At 38.0% G+C, this 19114-nt stretch overlaps 2 protein-coding genes across 2 annotated transcripts; one reads left to right on the forward strand and one right to left on the reverse strand.

Moving 5' to 3' along the window:
- Nucleotides 1–1928: 1928 nt before the first annotated feature.
- On the forward strand, nt 1929–3496 carry LOC116261033 (gamma-glutamyl peptidase 5-like). Its single transcript, XM_031639609.2, has 4 exons — nt 1929–2304; nt 2572–2733; nt 2961–3128; nt 3230–3496. The coding sequence occupies exons 1-4, from the start codon at nt 1978–1980 to the stop codon at nt 3326–3328; spliced, it is 756 nt and encodes a 251-aa protein (XP_031495469.1). The 5' UTR covers nt 1929–1977; the 3' UTR covers nt 3329–3496.
- Nucleotides 3497–8065: 4569 nt separating this feature from the next.
- On the reverse strand, nt 8066–18146 carry LOC116260625 (histone-lysine N-methyltransferase ASHR3). Its single transcript, XM_031639075.2, has 12 exons — nt 18133–18146; nt 16775–17477; nt 15919–16065; nt 14749–14913; nt 14015–14065; nt 13450–13567; nt 13187–13286; nt 12325–12418; nt 10940–11018; nt 9885–10056; nt 9683–9763; nt 8066–8518 (listed from the first exon to the last, which is right to left on the reverse strand). Exons 1-12 carry the CDS (start codon nt 18144–18146, stop codon nt 8368–8370), a joined length of 1875 nt encoding a protein of 624 aa, XP_031494935.1. The 3' UTR covers nt 8066–8367.
- Nucleotides 18147–19114: the final 968 nt, after the last annotated feature.

Raw genomic sequence — 19114 nt, forward strand, 5'->3', positions numbered from 1 at the left:
CCAGCTAGAAGTGATATTCTCTAGAAGCTGTCTCAAGTACCGAGAATCAAAACCAAGTCATGGTCAGATGCTTGTTGCAGAAGAGATGATGACGATGATGCCTCGCAGCTGCAATCTTCAAGGGAGATACAGTGAAGGAATATGTCAAAAATTGCAACCACATGTAACAAAATATGGAATTGATGCCTGACAAATTCTCGAAGTATCCTAATTCCCAACAAACTGCGATAACAACACAATCTCTTCCTAGCAAGTTGTGAACTTAATGTTTAGATAAGTGAAACCAAATTGGTTTCTCTAGATTGTGAATCTTGCCCACTTGGCCTGATGATCAGCAAGTTGCGCATCTTGGTTTTTTTTTCGTTTTTTTCTTTTCCCGTTGTGCCTAAACTAAGAACCTAGCTTAAGGGTATCCAAAAACATTTTAAAAAAAAAAAAAAAAAACCCTCGAGAAAGGGTTGTGTAACTGAAATTGAAGATGAGAAGTTTGGCAAAAATGTTACATATAGCAAGGTTTTGTTATTTTTATCAGATCGGCCTCCATTAATATGTTTAGCTGGTCTATCTCGAAGCCAACCTTTCACTTTACAATAAGGCGGAGAATTCATAATGGCAATAACAAATGTGAAATCCTATAGCTTCAATTTTATTCTCATTGATCCATACATCAAGGGAAGTTGTTGATGCAATATTTTCAAAGTGCAGATCCGATTATATTATTTAGAACATGAACATCATGAAGTTTGTGAAACCTGCATACTCTAAGAACATGCATTTTAAAAACACAATGTTCTTATCAAGCATCCTTGTTTAAATCAAAAGCGCCTAGCAACTCTTCTTACAGCATATTCTTTCTTGGCAAAAGCATTCCGAGTTTATTGAGGATGGTGCAGCCGCCCACTTCCAAGAAACCTGGGTACTCAGTAGCCCTTGCCTTCTCCAATTTGCTTCATTATTCTCAGCAGAGTGAGAATCATATGCTAAGGGTCAGTCACTTTATGCCCACCTCCATGGCTACAAAGGCCTTTGAGCTTAGCTTTCGTGGTGCGCCCGCCGGATCTCCTCATACGTGTCTACAAATTTGTTCGCCCACTGGCAGGAATAATTCGGGGTAGGGAATCAGGCGACTTTGCGGCCGAGGCGGCCGGCTGCTTGGCTTGACGAACTCTATTCCCATCTGAGACCTGCACTGCAGGCCCGTCCAACCCATTTGCTTATCAAGGCCAAAACGATCCCGGAACCAGCAAACGGATTGATGCGAAACTCTGCCTGTCCCCAACACAAGAATCTAATCAGGCTTTTGATAGTGTGGGCCTTACTATTAATGGTTTTCTGTGATAATCATGGCCAGGTTCAGAAGGTGCAATTGGTAGAGGAAGTAGGATCTGATTTATTTATGGGATTCAGATTCTTTGTGCAGTTGGCAGTTGGGCACCTCGAATCCAAATTCCTTTTCATACCAAGTCTGATTTTGAAGGCAACATTGTGAAACAAGTTGAGGTACATGCAGGAACAGTTGATTATGTTTCATGAATTTCTCCTAAGAATTACGGCAGATTTATGAAACATTGTGTTACATTATTTCAGGAACCTGCCTCCATCTTTGGGACAGTAACAAATTGTTACTATCCCAAACAACTTAGGAAGGAAGATCCTTATTGTATATCGTGGTCAAGATGGATCCAAACCTTATTGATTACTGAAATTCGATAATCTTTCACGTCCAAATAACTTTTGAAAGAAAATAATAATTCCCCTGATACGAGTACATCTTCCTGTCCAGGTTCATCCGTTTGGTCAACCGCAATAGTCATATGAAAAATGTGAGACTGACTTAAATAATGGTAATAATGGAGAACTAAGGAAACATATTCTCTTGCCTCTCTTATATAAAGGGAGACATTGAGTTTCATGTCTCACATCCTGAACAAGTCTTTTACTCAGAGAGGGAGAGAGAGAGAGAGAGAGAAAGAGAGAATGGTTGCCGAAGGATGCGATGGAGCCAAGCGGTATGCTCTTCTTTTGGCTACTGAGGACTCTGACTATGTGAAGAAGATGTATGGCGGCTACTTCAAAGTCTTTGAAGAAGCATTCCGAGAAGAAGGCCAACAGTGGGATCTCTTCAGGGTTGTCAATGGCGAATTTCCAGAGTTTGAAAGGCTTCAAGACTATGAAGGCTTCGTCGTCAGCGGCAGCCCGCACGACGCCCATGGTGACCAGATCTGGGTCAGGAAGCTCTGTTTCTTGTTGCAGGCCTTAGATGCCATGCACAAGAAAGTTCTTGGCATATGCTTCGGCCACCAGGTTCTTCCACTTTTCCTTTTTCTGAATCTTGGCGATGTTGATGACTTCCTCCTCATCGCATCATCTGCTATAGTTTTAGCGGTCAAACCGAGCAGGCTCCAGAAAACTTGATCGAACCCACCTTGCACACTGTTTTCCTGCTATTGTTGGCGTTCGTTGAGTAGTAGATTATCATGGTTCCTAACCGCCCATAACTGCCCCATTCTTATAACCTCTCATTTATCTGACTGTTGAGTCTAACTTTGCTTGCCTTGTGCAATTTTACAGGTTCTTTGCAGGGCATTAGGAGGGAAGATAGGGCGAAACGAAGCAGGTTGGGATATTGGGATAAGAAGTGTAGTGCTGACAGATGAACTGCCACCTTACGATTACTTCAAGGGATTCAACATCCCACCTTCGATTTCAATCATACAGTGCCATCAAGATGAGGTAAGAACTTCTCTGCAAATATGCTGACTTCATGGTAAAAGCAACACTGGATTTGGAATTCCGATTTGTTTAGCTCCTTCAAATTTGAATAACTTCAGTCCTAGCAAGAAAATAGCAGGATATATATCATTTTAGTTGATCCAAGTACTTGTAGTGACTTTAATTAATCATGCAGATAATTTTTGAGCTTTGATATTATGGAAACAATGCGTTAAAATTGCAAACAGGTGTGGGAGATTCCAGTTGATGCGGAAGCAATTGCGTACTCTGAGATGACAAAGGTTGAGATGTTCACTTGCGGAGATCACATACTGGGGATCCAAGGCCACCCTGAGTACACCATGGACATTTTGTATAACCTTCTGGACCGCCTTCACAGCAACAATGTCATAGAGGTAAAGCAGCTTGATCATGGCTACTGCCCAAGTCTGCCTGTGGCTTGCGCTCCTCATTCAGGTCTTCAGCTTTCTAAAGCAACATTTGACTGTGACTGCAGGAAACGGTGGCGGAGGAAATCAAAGCCAACTTGGAGGGGAGAGAGCCTGATCGAGAGGTGTGGCTCAAGATATGCAGAAGCTTTCTGTCTGGGAGATAGTTGTGCCGCAAAAACTGCCTTGCGAGTTTAGCTCATGTCCGCAAATTCAGGAACTCTGTTGACCAAATAATTAATGCCTCAACTTGTTCAAGCTTCACTTATCTTATGAAACGTATGTATCTCTAAATGGAATGCAACTGTATTAATAAGGTCTAATATTCAAGTAAACATAGCCCCCACTCTTATGAAATGCAAGTCTCTGGAAACTAGTTGCACTCTTGAATTTGGAGTTTATTGGAGACTGAACATCTCAAGTTTGCTTCGTGGATTACTGTACTTTTGGAATGGAGGAAAGACTCTCAATTTTGAGAGTACTTTCCAGGTGAATCCAAGTCAAAAGTCATGGTGTCTTCTTCCTCAACGTTTTTTGTCCGACAGAAGACGCCACCGACCTCCCATCCTACCTCCTAATTTCCGAGTAAAACTTTAAAATCGTCCCCATCCCTTCACAATTCTGATCTTCCATCCATTTGGAGGCACATGTAGACTTGCGAGAAACTGTTTGAGGATCCATCCCTTCCCTTCAAATCTTATGTCCGCTTAAGCTTGTGCAGAAAGCATTGCACCTAAGATTTTGAAATTGACCGTTTGCGCGTCGCCAAAACTTGACCACACCCAGAGCAGAAGACTCAGTCCTACTCCATTCTTCCAAATCTCTCTCACAACGCGGCGCCAGCAGACACGCTTCTTATTTACAATCTGTCTTCAAATAAGGCCGTCTTTTAAGTCAAAAGTGGACGGCCGGTGCTCTTGCTTACTATTGCCAAACTATTGAAAAGATCAAGCAAATGGAAATGAGGGTCATTCAGGTTAGTTAGTGATCGTAACATATTGTCGCTGTCTCATAAATATGCCGAAAATAATTACTTAGATTCATAGAATTAAGTGTTTTACGAATCTGTCGCATTTTTTAAGACAAAATAACAATATGTTATTGGTATCAAATAGTAAGTCAATTCAATTCAACTGTCCTGTCCATCCGGTGGAATTCAATAAAGAGCTCCAAACAAGCCAATGGCATGACCATCCACATGCTAAAAAAGAAAACAAGAAAAACATTTTTCCAGAGAGATTAAACAAAAATCCTACTTGCTCCGTTCATACCAAGGTCGGTCGTTTGAACTTCGATGGACTTTATGCTTGAGGGCCAAACACAGCAAAAATTTTGGATCTGTCAAAATACAAAATGCCTCACCTTAAAACAGACAAGGACGGAGAACTTATGAAAGAGAAAACCCCTACAAGAACAAAATGTCAGAGTTTAACAATATCACCCTTATTTTTTTCTTTTTTTGAAAGTGATGAAGTGGCCTATTGAGTTAGAGTTGATTGGGAATATAACGAGGTCGACATCAACCGTTGACTTTAATGGTGAACCGATAACCAGTTGTTTGTTCTTTTTTTTGGTTAAGGGGTGTTTGATGAGGCTGAAATTGTGAAATTCAAGAAATAAAATTCGTTCTCAAACAAAAAATTTTGATTTTGGAATTATATGCTCATCCTTGAATCAAAATTCAGCAATTATGCTTCTATCCTAAGAGATGGAATTATAATGCTAAAATTTTACAATTTTTTAATCACGCACATGCCATAATGGTTTTAATTCATCAATTCTATAATTCTCAATTATTGTTTTATCAAGCACATCGTTTTCAATTCTGTAATCAAAATTTTATATTGTTAAACACAAATCTAAAAGTATAATTTTCATTCAAATTTCAGTTTGATGTCGAATTTTGTTTCGAGAATTTTAATTTTAAAATCAAAATTCAAGGCCGCCAAATGCCTCGTAAAGTGGTCCCTGACTTTTTGAAAAGGTAATTTTTCAGCTTCCCAAATTTTGTGTTTGTAGTGGAGTCCTTTATGTTTTTCAAGGCTGCATTTTAAGGTGTGCCTTGTGAAATCCAATTTTTTAAGTGTGGATATAAGGAAGGTTGATCTAAGACACCTGACTGCATTAAAAAATATGCTTCCTAAGATTCTCCATTTAAACAAACAAAAGGTTTTTGTAGCGTGAACCTTAAGTTCAAGTTACATGTTAAAGTGATTCTTTCTTTTGATCATTCATTTGTTCATGCATATTGAACTGAATGTGTTTAACTTGTTGTTACCTCTGTATCGAATCGAAGGGGAGTCCGGCCTTAAACAAATCCACTGATCTGAGCAAACACACCCGAAATTCACGGATATGAGATCTTGATATGAGACTCGAAATCTCAAATCAACTGTAAAACAAACACACCTTAAATTATTTGTAATTACCTAGCTGGGGTCTTATGAGCCTAAATAAGAATAGTCTTAAAACATCCAATAGACATGAGGGATGGGGTACTGAGGGCTTTTTCTCTGCATATCATGAAAATCGCATGATATCATGAGTCGCTTTTTTACCGGAAAACCTCAGAACAAACATGGGCACTTAAAGAAGTATAGTAAAGCCAAAGGTTGTGTTTCATTTTCTTCGATATTCAAAGCGGGAAAAAAAAAGTCCGAAATATTCATGAGAGAATCGATACTGAAACTTTTCAGGTCAAGTCAAATACGACGGTAAAAACATGCTTAGCGTGCACATGCTTTTCACTCGCGAATTATTGGCAGTCGTGTCAAAGTCACTGTAAATGTGATTCTTTCTCGAATGTTGACAGTTTTCGTCGTAGAGATTTGGTAGGCAGCAAGAATTGTTCTTCATCGCATCGCTGCGACTTCTAAAGAGTTCGAAGGAAAAGAACTTTTCTAAAAAGAGAGACCGCTCATACGAACTTTTGAAGCACTAATTTAATAAGTGTAGGAAGTGTTTGAAGTCAGGCATGGGGCCTAACCCAAGCAGACTCTTTCCTTAAAAGTCAACAATATTTAACGAGGAGTTTGACATTTTGGAATTTTGGTTCTAAAATGAAATTTTCAGAGTCAAATGCGCACCTCAACTTGGAAGTGAAAATTTCAGTTCCAAGTTTTCTCTCTGCTTGATAGTAATGGAATTTTGATTTTAAAATTAAAATTGACTTGCTTGAAGAAAATGGAATTAAAGTTGTATAATTTATAAATTAAAGTCTTCATGCCTCCTGCCCAAAAGAGATGAAAAATCTAAAATTCTGAAATTTTGATTGTAGATCGACCCTATAATTCCAAAATCAAAATTCTTTGTTTGACAACACAATTCTCATTTTTAAAGAATGAAAGTGATGATTCTAAAATTCCATTGATTGATTTTAAGTATATCAAACACCCCCTAATGGTTGTTCAGCCTACTTTTTTCTACTTTACAATGCCTAGGCTCTAGCTTCTTGTAGATAACCAATAAAGCTGGCTGGTCAGACTTAGACGAATTCAAGTCAAGCCTACGATGGAAGGCAATGCAAGTATGCGCGGGAACAATCATGCAGCCCAAGTATTCTTTCTTTAATCGAAGCGTGGATCTTGAAAAAGAGAAAAAAAAGGAGGAAATGCCAAAGATGAGAAGTTTTGGGGAATGATTTTGGCCTAACTCCAAACTATGGCCTAAGATGTGGGGAGATACGCGGTTTCTGGTTTCGGGTCAACCGCATTCAGATTAGGACTCAAATTCAGAGCCTATTTTTCAAAAAAGAAATTTCAGTCCAGTTAGCACTAGATCTAACAGTTTATGTAATCAGGTTGGACCTTTATCGGGATCTCTGTCAGAAACCGAACTCAAATATGGATTTAGTTATGAAACGGCATTCCAAATCCGAATTCAACTAGTAACCAGGCCTGCATACCTAGACCTCTTTACCAGTTCCTAGACCCACAGTCAAGTATATCCAATCCATTCATCTTTCTACTAAGATGTGGACTTTCTCATTGAATTTTTTTTTTTTTTTTGAGAAATAAGAATATATATCTTTACCCGGGGATTTGTTGCCTTAGAATTTGGATACTTGTATAGTTGTTCCTGTTTGAGAACCCAGAACAGAATAGGTTCAAGTACCAGTTCTAAATGGGAGAGCATTTGAACTTAAAAAATCAAGATTTTTGTCTAGCTCAACCTCGCAGCATGACCTTATTCCGAGATATGGTACCAAACAGTCCATATGCGACTTGAAGACCAAGGCCAACAATCAAATTTAATACGTCTGCAGCATAAAGTCCATGTTTGAAAGTTCAATTGCAAGCATTGCCTATTGTATGTTCTTAACAGTACGCATGAACTAAGTTAATGTTACTAGAATTACAATATTGTTTACTTATTTATTAAAAAAAACAAGAGAAACTCTTCCTAGGGTGAACATGCAGATAAAGAAATAAACTTTCAATTTCCACCGATTTAAGTGCCTGAAACTTTGTGGAACAAAGTGCGTACATTAGAGTCATATTACATGGACCTAAAGCAAATAGGCCAGTCAACCAATGTTGAAGACAAGGTCTCCTCATTACACACAGTAGCAAGTAGGGTGCATTTGCAACTCCGCTTTTCCCAGAATCGTGCAATTTCTGCAAACGGGGTATTAGGCATCGTGAAGCTTATGGTAATTTTCCGGTTAAAATTTCTATAAATGAGCGCTCAAACCAGATCGTCCGATTCTGATTCAGAACGCAGGCAGACTGGCTGAGATTATCAATTTACCACTTCAATGGTATGATGGGGCAGAAAATTCCTCAAAAAAATAGTTCTACCACAAAATTGAAAGGTTGAACATGATGATACTGGAGTGGACCATAATTCCACTTGAGCACCGTTTCTAATTGGCAAACTTCAGTCTATGAAATGAACCTTGAAACTGTAGCACAACTCAAAACTATCACTTCCATGGACTCTAAATAATTATGTTGGCAAACATTTTCGCACTCATCATATGCACAATATCAAGGGAAATTTCCCTTTAATTCATACAAGAAATCGATGCCACTCGTACAACAAATTGGAGGCAATTGAAACTACAACAATTTGCTTCATCAGGGGATGTCCTTTATCCCGCACATGCAGAAAGGGCATGGCAGGTTGAAGAGGACCTGAATGGCTTCCAACAACTAGAACACATAAGAAAGGGGGCATCTCAATCAAGGAATGCCATAAATGCATATCATGACCGATAGTGTACGGAAGTTCTTCTCTTCTTGAATCCCCAATCACTGACCACATCAACCCTATCACTCTTTTTTTTACTTCCCAGAGAGCCTTGACAGTTTGAAGCGCCACAGGAGCATTTGATATAATGTCCGAAGTGTACAAACCTATAACCAGGCACGAAGAAAATTCCAGTTAGCCTTCTCAATACCGAAAATTATAATTTGTCCCAAACATCGACTATCAAACCGGCAGCCACGTAACAGAGCTTACAACAAAACTGTTGTACGATATGTGATCACGTCCCACAGTTTCAAAAACATTACCCAGCTGAGACCTCCTATGAACAGCCCCTCGATCACTAAGTTAAAGTAGATTGATTATTTCATATATCTCAAAGATTCCTCGTTTAGCCAATCTTTCCCATTGCTAACAGGGAAAATACTCATCTGACACTAAAACGCACAGCAAAAAATGAAGTTGATTAAACAGAAAAAAAGTGCAAACGCCATCCACGGGTAACATCCTTCTGAATCCTTTTCGAAGTAGAACCCGGATTGGTAGTGCAGTTGCTGATGTTGGCTTCGTTGGTTGGATTCTAACAAAGTGGCTATCCACCAAGAGATGGCAGTACACCTATGAAGATCAGGAACATAGGAAGATGTGTTTTTAAGATGCCGAGCTATCATTATAAAGAATTTTGAGTGGTTTTGCAAATGCGCCCAAGCAATTCTTCAACAACTGTAACCTTAGAATCAAAATGCCTTATTATTAGTTGAATCTTTCTTTCATTCCATTAGCATCTTTTTTTTTATTTAAAACTATCACGTATGTGAACTTCCATCTTCTGATGGATGAAGTAGCTGCATATAATAGGTGCAGGTATTGGTCAACGCTATTTGCACTGACATAGTTTGGTACCTTTTGAAAGTGATACTTCCAGAGGAATAAAATCATAAAGGCCTTTAGTAGCATTTTTCTTATGAAAAAACATTTGGGAAAATATTTTAGCATCCCATGCAAAAATTTTCAGAACTTATATGCGGAAAAACATGAAAAACCATAAAATCTATTTCCAACAAAAATCACAAAGTTACCATGATATTATTATAATATTAGTTAATATAAGAGAGCTTTTATTGGAGATAATGTTGGACTCAAGTCCTTGTGAGAGCATGATATGGTAAAAAATCATATTCAAGCGAAAGCATAACAGAATATGTGGAAATAGTAAGAGACTAACCTCAAGAGCAAGGTGAAGACAAGAACAAGAAAAACATATAAATAGATGTAATTCCTAAACTAAACCCATTTGGAGAGATCTCAAATACCTATAGTCATATGTTAGTGGTTCACCAACTTCAATATCCCTAGAAGCAAACACACCTACACGTGTTTCCCCGTCAACTTGCCTACAAAATATTACGGCATTAGTGTCTTAGGAATTATATGTGCTCAAATACAGAATAATATACAGAAAGTGGTAGGTGAAAACGAAACAAAAACACTAAAAGAATACAAGACAAAACAAACCATTTCTCTAACTTGCAATTAGGATCACAGCTGTGATTCAGGAAACGAGAGGTGTTGCCTTTGAAGGTAGCATCAATTATGAAATCCTTACGTATTTCACACATGTAAAAATTCTCGTCTCCTCTGTATTTAATATCCCAAAGCCTTGCTTCACATAAGGCATCATCGATAACTGAAACATCAAAGCATGATTCCAAGGAAATTACAAAATTGCAGAAATACATCAAACAAGAAACAAGATATAGGATTGCATGAAAATGAACGTCAAGATGTTTCACACTCACACTTGGGACAAACTAAAGATAATAACCTTGACACTGCTCTAAGTTTTTCAGAAACATTTTCATAGATTTATTATCTGTTTTATTTAGCTGTAATACTTTAGTTTCACTACAATAAGGTTTCAGACAGAAACAGTTAAATACCTATGCAGGATGTACCAACATCAAGAAGGACACAGAAGCTAGGATCTGAGAATCCGTTTGCCATTTTGGGAGGTGCTTGCACGAGGATTTAGAAAAAGTAGCTAGGTACACCTTGGGAGGAGAAATCTTTCAAGGGGGAGAAAAATTCACAGTTCGCATTTCTACTTATTTTTATCCTGGAAAGCAGGGTAAAAAGTGTGCCCATATGGAGAGAAAAATGTTCACCTCCTTTCGGGAATGCAAAGTGAACATTTACCTAGATAAATGTTAGCCCGATTGAATGCCTTTTTAAAGCTTCATCGTGAAAACACAGATAAATAGTCCATGTTTGGTTGCTTTTTAAAGCTTTACATTTTGAGGGCCTGCAATTTGTTGGCCACAGAGCACGGTTGACAACTTTCACATGTATTGAAGGTCTCAATTCAAAATAATATTTCAAATTCAAAGTAATCTTTCAAAATCATGGACTACATGTCCATGTTTGTGCAGCAAATGATTTTTTAACAAAGTTAAACAACAGACCAAGCAAATACTTTTCACCATCTTTACAGAAAATTACACAAAATAACATCATTCTAACAGATTAAGATAGAAGAAGCATTCTAACAGATTAAGATAGAAGAAGCACACCTTCACCAATATACTCTACCAAAAATTCCCCCTTCTTAATTGGCTCGGCAGATTCCACCCCCCACCCGCAAAATCTTGTCTAACCAAAAGTAGAAAAGAAAAAGAAAAACTTTTAACTTTAGCTGTTAACATGGTAAATACATAGAACATGCTATCACAGGCATGAATATAAAAATAGCAACATATATTCTAGAGAAGATCAGGCTGCTTGCCAATATAGATGATCTTCCTGCAGACAAACTTTAGATACTCAAGTCATTTCTTAAAAAGCTAAGGGCAAGGGAAAGGTTTATTGATGGAAAATTTGGAATGCATACTGAGACCAGTAATACCAAACTTATTCAAAATAACAATTTAATAGACAATATTCCAATCTCAATCAGAATGATGACATCTAAATCAATAATGAGCAATAGCAATGAAATTTAAAGCCCATAGTCAGATCATCACAACATAAGTAGTAGCAGAACAGCCACATGAATAGAAACTTGTCCTGAATAGAAATCATTGACAGGTATGAGGGATGCAAACTATACATAAGCAACGAAAACACATGTTTGGCTGATCATAATAGGATAATGTGTGCCCCTGCTTCAGCAGATTCAGACAGGCATCTAATAAAGCACAGAAAATATAGGACATATCAAAGCTATACCACAAGTCCAAGTGCAAGTACAGGTGCGGGAGCACCCAATTTTCTGAAAAATATTAGGTGTTATGTGACAAGTGTCTCGATGTGTGTGAGCCTACATTTACATATAAAATGCTTATATATATGCACATACTATGTAGCCTTGCTCTAGGGTGTTAGCCAGATAGGTATACACATAGCAGCAAATGCTAAGAGCTAGACCCAAGACCGCCAACTCTGGAGCAACAGCCTATATGCATGTCCATTTGACAGTATTGAAGTCAAATATCATAATTATATCTATAGGAACAAACCTTAGAAAGTCAATCAGTATCAAGAATAAGCAACACATACTACAGGCGGCATTGTCTAACTTGAAAGTTTCAAGCAGCAGATCAAGATAAATTAAGCTGAGATTATACCCTGATAGTATTTAATTCATGGAAATATAATTTGTAACGCCATATTAAATTCCAAAATATCATAAAAAACACACCTTCATCTATAATATTTATATGCTAAAGTATGTAGATGTGGCTACACACAGTTCAAATAAGTATAAATTGCATCAATCATTATCAAGACAATCTACACCTGTTTTATTGTGTATGCATTCATGTCTTCAATTAGTTCCAATAATACCATACACATCCTCCACACAATACTTATACACAAGAAGAATACATACAATGCTTACAAAACAAAGTACAAACTCATGGAAAAGGACTTTGCACGTAACTTCGCTAAAACATACCTTAACAATCTTAAGCCTTTTCTCCTTTCGGAAAGGTCGATTCTTACATTTTTCTGCACAATGGCATTTTCTAGAACAACTAATACATTGGACCCTGAAAATCATCCATCTAATATGAGAATCAAAGACTTTAATGAATTCAAGTACAACACAACTAAGAGAAACAAGAACTGAATATATGAATATAAGGTACACATGTAACACATCATATTGGAAGGCTTCACTCATCCTTGCAAACATGGAAGTGATACTGTAACAAATATAGCAATTATTAAACACTAGAACAAGAAAAAAAACAATAATATGCTCAAAAGAAATATTGTCTAGAAAAAAGTATTTAGGATACTTCAAAAATGTATTACACATGACCATGCATTTCACTCACTATATATGCATAACGTAGAAAAGGTTTTCTTGAAAGCTTTTTCTTTTTTACACTGCACACTCTATGGTTTTTCTGATTTCTTTGTCCAAATGAAAAGTTACAATATTTTTTTCTGAATTATTCAATCCACTGTACAAGGTAAAGAACTTTTCTTTTAGCCTACCAAATGCTCTCTAATGGAAAATGAGATAAATAGGCAGTTAAAAAATCGCCCCTGACAGCCAATGTTCCAAAAAAAGGCAGCCAAGCAAACTTGGCGCTGATGTTGTATTTGCTCATAGGTGCCATTATAGTGACATTACAATCCACAAAGATGAAAAATGGATATAACTATGTCAATGGTCAACATCTTGAGCCACAATGCTTGAGATGCCTACAGAATATACCACCATCAAGAAACTACAAGAACAGCACCACTATAAGCACTCTGACTCTAGTAGTAACAGATATATGATATATCACAGACAACGGATGCACCTGCACTCACAGTCTTCAGCACATGAAGAGTTAGCATCACAACTAGTGCATCCAGTGCCAAAATCTGAAGTGTCACGCTTCTTCTTGATGAGATACACATCTTTTGTCAAGTTAAGGATAACACATAGCCTCAATGACATAAGAAATATTAAGATCATCCAGCCACAATTAATGCAGCAACAAATTTGAGCAAGTTGCAGGCATGACATAACAAACATAATTCAAGGAACTGCTTTAATGAAGGAGACTATATTGCAGGATACTACGTTTGATGTGTACATAAGGAGCAGGCCCCAATTCATTATTTAATGTACCACTTTGTGCCACGTCAATCCTGAAATCCTCCTCAACATATGGTATTGGTAAACGGTGAAAAACTTCCTGTTAATAAAGCAATCATCAGTCTTCTGAAACACCAGCTAAATAAAATTTCAGTATCATAGTATACAATAGCCTTAAACAAGACAATAATCCTGCTAAGGCTAGACACAAATGACAGATTTCAAAATAATATGGTAAATTATAACAAACACTGTATAGGCCAAGAAAAATACAGGGAAAGCTGAGGCTGAAAAAAAAAAATAAATAAAATAAACAATGGTCACAGCTGGGAACAGAACATATGCTGATATGCAGGCCAACTTTTGACAAATAGGTAAACACTATGTAGTTGTAAGTTGTCAAAGGAAAGAAACAGCTAATACTCTAAACATCAAAAGGCTAAAGGAAGCCAAACAAGACAAGTTAACGAGTATGCTCCATTCACGGTTTAAAAATTGAAGGCATATTACAAGTAACAATTTGGAAGCAGTAAAGATAAATACAAACCTCAATGTCACTTGTGGGATCTTCAAGCTGTACACCTAAGATATAGCATTCCTGTCAGACAACCTAATCAATGGGAAATGAGAATATAGTAATGAACTTTCAAAGATGTTCATGGAAAAAGGAGGGAAAAAAATGAATCTTTCTCTAGTAACACATTTGCTCATTAAAATTATGACAAGGACAGAAAATGAAGTTGCAGAAACAAATACCAAAAAGCTTCAAAATGATAAAAAATAAAATGATATCCTCAAGAAAATAAGGCACAGGATGATATCCTCAAGAAAATATAGGGAAATCATCCCCGTACTCAACAGCATACAGACCCTGCGATATTCACATTGTCTATATGTCTCACTATGTCTCATCAATGGTGCAGATAATGGGATATTGTAAGATTTCAGAATGTAGGCAGGGATTGCACCACCCAACCTCTTCATGTAGAAGTAACATTACTTGCAGTACACCCCAAAATGTTACATACCCCAAGTCACAGCATGAAAACAACCATGTAGAAATATTCTATTATCATATTATTGTTTTTCCTGCATTTTTGTAAACATTTCGGGTGGTTTATATTTACAGAAAAAGTAAAATTGAAGTTGACACATCATATGAAGACCACCTGCAAGGTGAAAGTTCCTGTGATGATATAAAAAAAAATCAAAATGTCCATAAATCGATGAAAAAGAACTCCAAATCAATAGCATTGCTAGTGAAGGAACAAAAAGGTTGACCTTCTTTTGCAACCTCCAGTCAGGAGGATGTCTCCAACAAATAGCCCTCCCCAGTTTGTTCTTTGATAGTCTTATAGCTTCTGGCCAAGGAGAACATTTGGAGTGAGCAGCCACTGCACATACCGAACAACGCCAGTACCCCTTTTGCTTGCACAGGAAGCAGGACTGTTAAGAAAAACAAGATATGCCCCTTAGTCTTCATGTAGAGTCTAGAAAGCATTGATAATAGGTCCTGATTAAAAATGCATGGATTGTGCCATATTCAAATAGTTATACTGATCACTGTTTCTTGGAAAATAAAAATATAATAACAAGTAGTACTATGTATGCATAGATAATGTTGGCTTCAGTTTGAAGAAAGTAACCCTGCCCATAGAAGTTGATGACCTCTCGTTATTCTGTAAAAGTGTATATTCAAGATAGTGACCACCTAACAGTCATAACAAACAGGAACCTTTTTTACCATGAAACACTAGATACAATTTTTTTCAGATTCTACACAGGTCTAAAGCAGGAAAGTAACACATATGTGAAGATTGCATAAATCGCAGCGGAGAGAAAATCTAGTCAAACAAGCATCTCTAGACTGAATATCTGGTAACCATCCCTCGTGCACCACAGGTTGTACACAATACAACAGACAGAACCTCCAGGAGATCATGAGAAGGAGGGAAAAGAAGTGCAGAACAAGGACCAATCCAATTCATCAGCTCTTGCTCAAGTTTATAACACCAATTTCAAGAATATCCAGCATGCCACATTTTTAATTTTAGATACTAAATGAACCTGGGACCAGATAAAGTTCAACAGTTCATGGCATGCATGAGTCAAAGAAGAACCTTACAGATGCCGTGTTCCATAAGTTTAAACAAGAGAGAGAGAGCGAGAGAGAGTGATGTATGCTGTTTCTATTTATGTGTATGAGCAAAACTTTGCAACAGAATTTTGTCTTTGAGCAATATCCGTGTATAAAATTAACGATAGCCATTTGTTGAGTTATTGACCAAAAAGTTCAGAAAGCAGCACAGACATTCAATTGCCCAATGCCCAGATTATTTTTTGTCCTACTTGTATAGGGTTAAGCACGATTAAACCATACAATCAGTTTTAAAGCAGTAAAAGTGATCAGTAACAATCCCAAAGCTACTTCAACAGGAAAAAGGTTGTTACATGTTGTGGACACTTGAAGTCTTTTGCAGCAGAAAATCCAATTTTCTTTCTAGCACATGTCATGTGATATTTCTGCCCACAATCACGCACAGAGCAGAGTATGTCCATCCCGGGAGCAATAGGCTTGCCACATATTCGGCACTCAACCTGAGATACAGATAATAGAAAGTATAAAGAAGATTAAAATCATTTACAGCAGAATTTTTGTTACAATGATAGCACGTAGAATATCAAAGTAGAACATAATTAAATTGGAGACATTAAAAAGTTTGAGAAAACTTCAAAAAAAAAAAATGCTTGTAAGGGGTTATGAGCAATATGTCAGCAGCTATAGGAAGCTACCACCAAAAAACGAAGAAATTTTAGCCATGAATAAGAATGTGACTACAACTGTTTATATATCATAATTAAATAAAAAAAATTATCGCGTATAGAACTCAGCAGCCTGCGCACATTTCCACACGTGCAATTTCAGCAACTCGGGCATGAAAAACTCACACCAACTTGCTCAATGCAACTTATCAGCCCATTGCTGCCAACAAAGATTTCAGAAGCAAACACCCTAGTTTACTCTACTGAAGTCCACAAGTTTAATCGATTACCAACCTTGTTCAACTGTACAGATACGCTACATTTACTAGCAAAGTCGATTACCAACCTTGTTCAACTGGAAAATATCAGATAAGTAGATAAAGTGTTCAACCCATAATGCAACCTGGGGCCGACAAAGAATAAGACATGAATACATGAAACGGTTGTTTTCACTAGATTGATAACCTCTGCACGAAATGCGCGAGAACCACGAAGGCTGACACGGAAGACATCAAAGGAACGAGAAGAGAAATTAGTGAATTACCATCCGCGGCGAGTGAACCAGGAAAGGAAGGTGGCATCCTTCCTCGGACGCTCCCGCCGCGACCTTCTTCATAACCCACAGCCTCACGTGCTCCTCCAACGACCTCCCTGACGAATTTCTTCCCGCCCTAGAAAGAACCACCCTCCGCCCATCCCCCGCGGCACCGCCTCCGTTCTCTACGCACCCGTTGCTGCCACTGGACGCCTTACCGTTACCGCACGGCGCACCATCGCCACCCACTACCAATTCATTCTTGCCATTGCAATCCTTTCCGATGTCACCTGACACTGGGGATAGGGTTTCAGCGGCAGCTAAGCCATTGGAGAGGCAATTATTCTCCAAATAATCTGAGCAAGGGGAGGAGGAGGAGGGAGGACGAGCTGGTTCTTGACGGGCAGATCGTCGGAAGGGCCAGGTGGCTCGCAGAGGGGACCAAGAGCCGGCATCTCTCAGCCGGATCTGGTGAAGGGCTAGAGTTTTGGGGACGAGAATCAACGGACAGGGATTGTGGGCGGAACAAGAAAATAAAAAGAAGAGAGAAATAGAGAGGGGAAGGTTGGAAGGGAGGGGGGGAAAATGAAACCGGAGGAAGGCGGGAAAGTGAGAGAGGGAAGAGGACGTCGAAACGCGGAATCTTTCTTCTTTTGTCCGTTCCGGGCTCAGGGGTCTTTCTTCTTTTCTCAAAATGGTGCTTTTACAATAACTTCTTTGCAAAAAAGTTCCGAATTAGAGTTGCAATCTTTTTTTCCTTTCTCTCTTTTTCGGTTGCATAATTGTTGTTCATATAACTTTCAAAAATTAAACATTTTTTTCTCATTTGGTAGATGATTTTGGGTTAGGATGTTAAAAATTCACTATTTCAAAAAAGACCCCAAAAAAAAATTGGATATGAATGAACAAAAGTGATATCAAATCCAAAATCAATTTTATAAATCCACAATCAGAGTTAATCCAAATATAACCTTTCAATTTACATATAAATCTAAATATGCCTCTTAAACACAGGCGAATCGGAACCGCATTATGGTGTGTTAAAAAACTAACTTCCAAAATGCATGGATATTGGACATATAAAATTGAATATAAATCCAGAATGGCTATCTATTTGAAATCCAATCAAAATTTGAATATCGTGAAATGTCTCCTCTTCAATCCCAATCTGATATAGTGTCTTAGTCTCTTTTATTAAGCAATTTTGTCAATTATCCGGTTAGAATCCAGACTGGTTGTAAGCTCATTGGCCATGCTTCCCGGTGTTAGTGGGCCCCAACAAAGGAAAGTGAACTTGGATATAAATGAGTCCACCGAAATCTTCATCTGCCCGCCATCTCCTCCCGATATTGTCCTGTTTGCTTCACCACTCAGGCGGCATTTATCTCGCCTCTTTTCATAGGAAAACAACCTTTTTCCTATGATTTCTCGCTCTATATCTGCAGACTCTCCTTTGTGGAACTCGCCTCTTATCTGATTTTCTGTATGCTGGTCAAGTTATTGTATGATAAATTTATGTGCCGCTGCCGTCGGCTTTTCAATAGACCGTCCATGTCTGGTGTGTTGCTCCCTTAAAATGAGAAAGTTGCACTCATCCTCTTCAAGCCTCCTTCCACATGACATTACATGTTAGTGATTCTATCATTTGTTATCTGAATTGAACGCTCAATCTAACTTACTTATTCCCTACACGCCAATTTTCCCTGTTCCAGAAGACAAGAGGTCCAGGAAGTAACCCGTATCAAGTGAGAAGAAACGGGCTCCTTAAGCTCCACGAGAAAAAAAGAAGAGGCCCAAGGAGAAACAGTCTTTTGTTCCTCCACGAGAGCGTTGAAGATTCGCATGGTTGTTTGTGCCGAATAGATAAGAGGGAAATGATTTCCTGTCCTGCAGAACTAAAATGAATACGTACTATTTCTGATTAATTAGAAACGTAAAAAGGTCTGTCGCACGCATGCGTTACCAATCTCTGAAACTTATTACTTCAGTGCATGTCAACTTGTGATAAAAAGGTGCTTTTGCTCTGCAATCTTCATGGGAGGGAGCATTACATGTTACGCCAGCATTGCATGTTATGTGCCCTTTCACCTGCAACAGTTATGGCGTATGGAATTTATAAAGTCGTGAAACTTGTCGTCTTTAACTTCCAAATCTTTACGAAATCATCATATCCATGTAAAAGATAAGAAAGGCGGTCGTGAAATAACAAAAGAAAAGGTGTCTTAAAAATTAAAAGCTTATTGCAGGGGATATCCGGAGGTGGGGGATATCTGGAGATGATAATATTTCTAAGAAAGGGATCAGTCTCGACGCAAAAAGGGGTGCCAAATTAAATAACTGCACATTCTT

The sequence above is a fragment of the Nymphaea colorata genome, chromosome 9, assembly GCF_008831285.2.
Source record: "Nymphaea colorata isolate Beijing-Zhang1983 chromosome 9, ASM883128v2, whole genome shotgun sequence".
NCBI lineage: Eukaryota > Viridiplantae > Streptophyta > Magnoliopsida > Nymphaeales > Nymphaeaceae > Nymphaea > Nymphaea colorata.

Coding starts and splice junctions, on each gene's coding strand:
- LOC116261033 (XM_031639609.2), top strand. CDS start 1,978: ATGGTTGCCGAAGGATGCGATGGAGCCAAGCGGTATGCTCTTCTTTTG. Junction 2,734..2,960: donor TACAGTGCCATCAAGATGAG/GTAAGAACTTCT, acceptor AATTGCAAACAG/GTGTGGGAGATTCCAGTTGA. Junction 3,129..3,229: donor ACAGCAACAATGTCATAGAG/GTAAAGCAGCTT, acceptor CTGTGACTGCAG/GAAACGGTGGCGGAGGAAAT.
- LOC116260625 (XM_031639075.2), bottom strand. Junction 16,066..16,774: donor TGGTTCACTCGCCGCGGATG/GTAATTCACTAA, acceptor TCTGTATCTCAG/GTTGAGTGCCGAATATGTGG. Junction 13,568..14,014: donor ATCCCACAAGTGACATTGAG/GTTTGTATTTAT, acceptor CTTTATTAACAG/GAAGTTTTTCACCGTTTACC.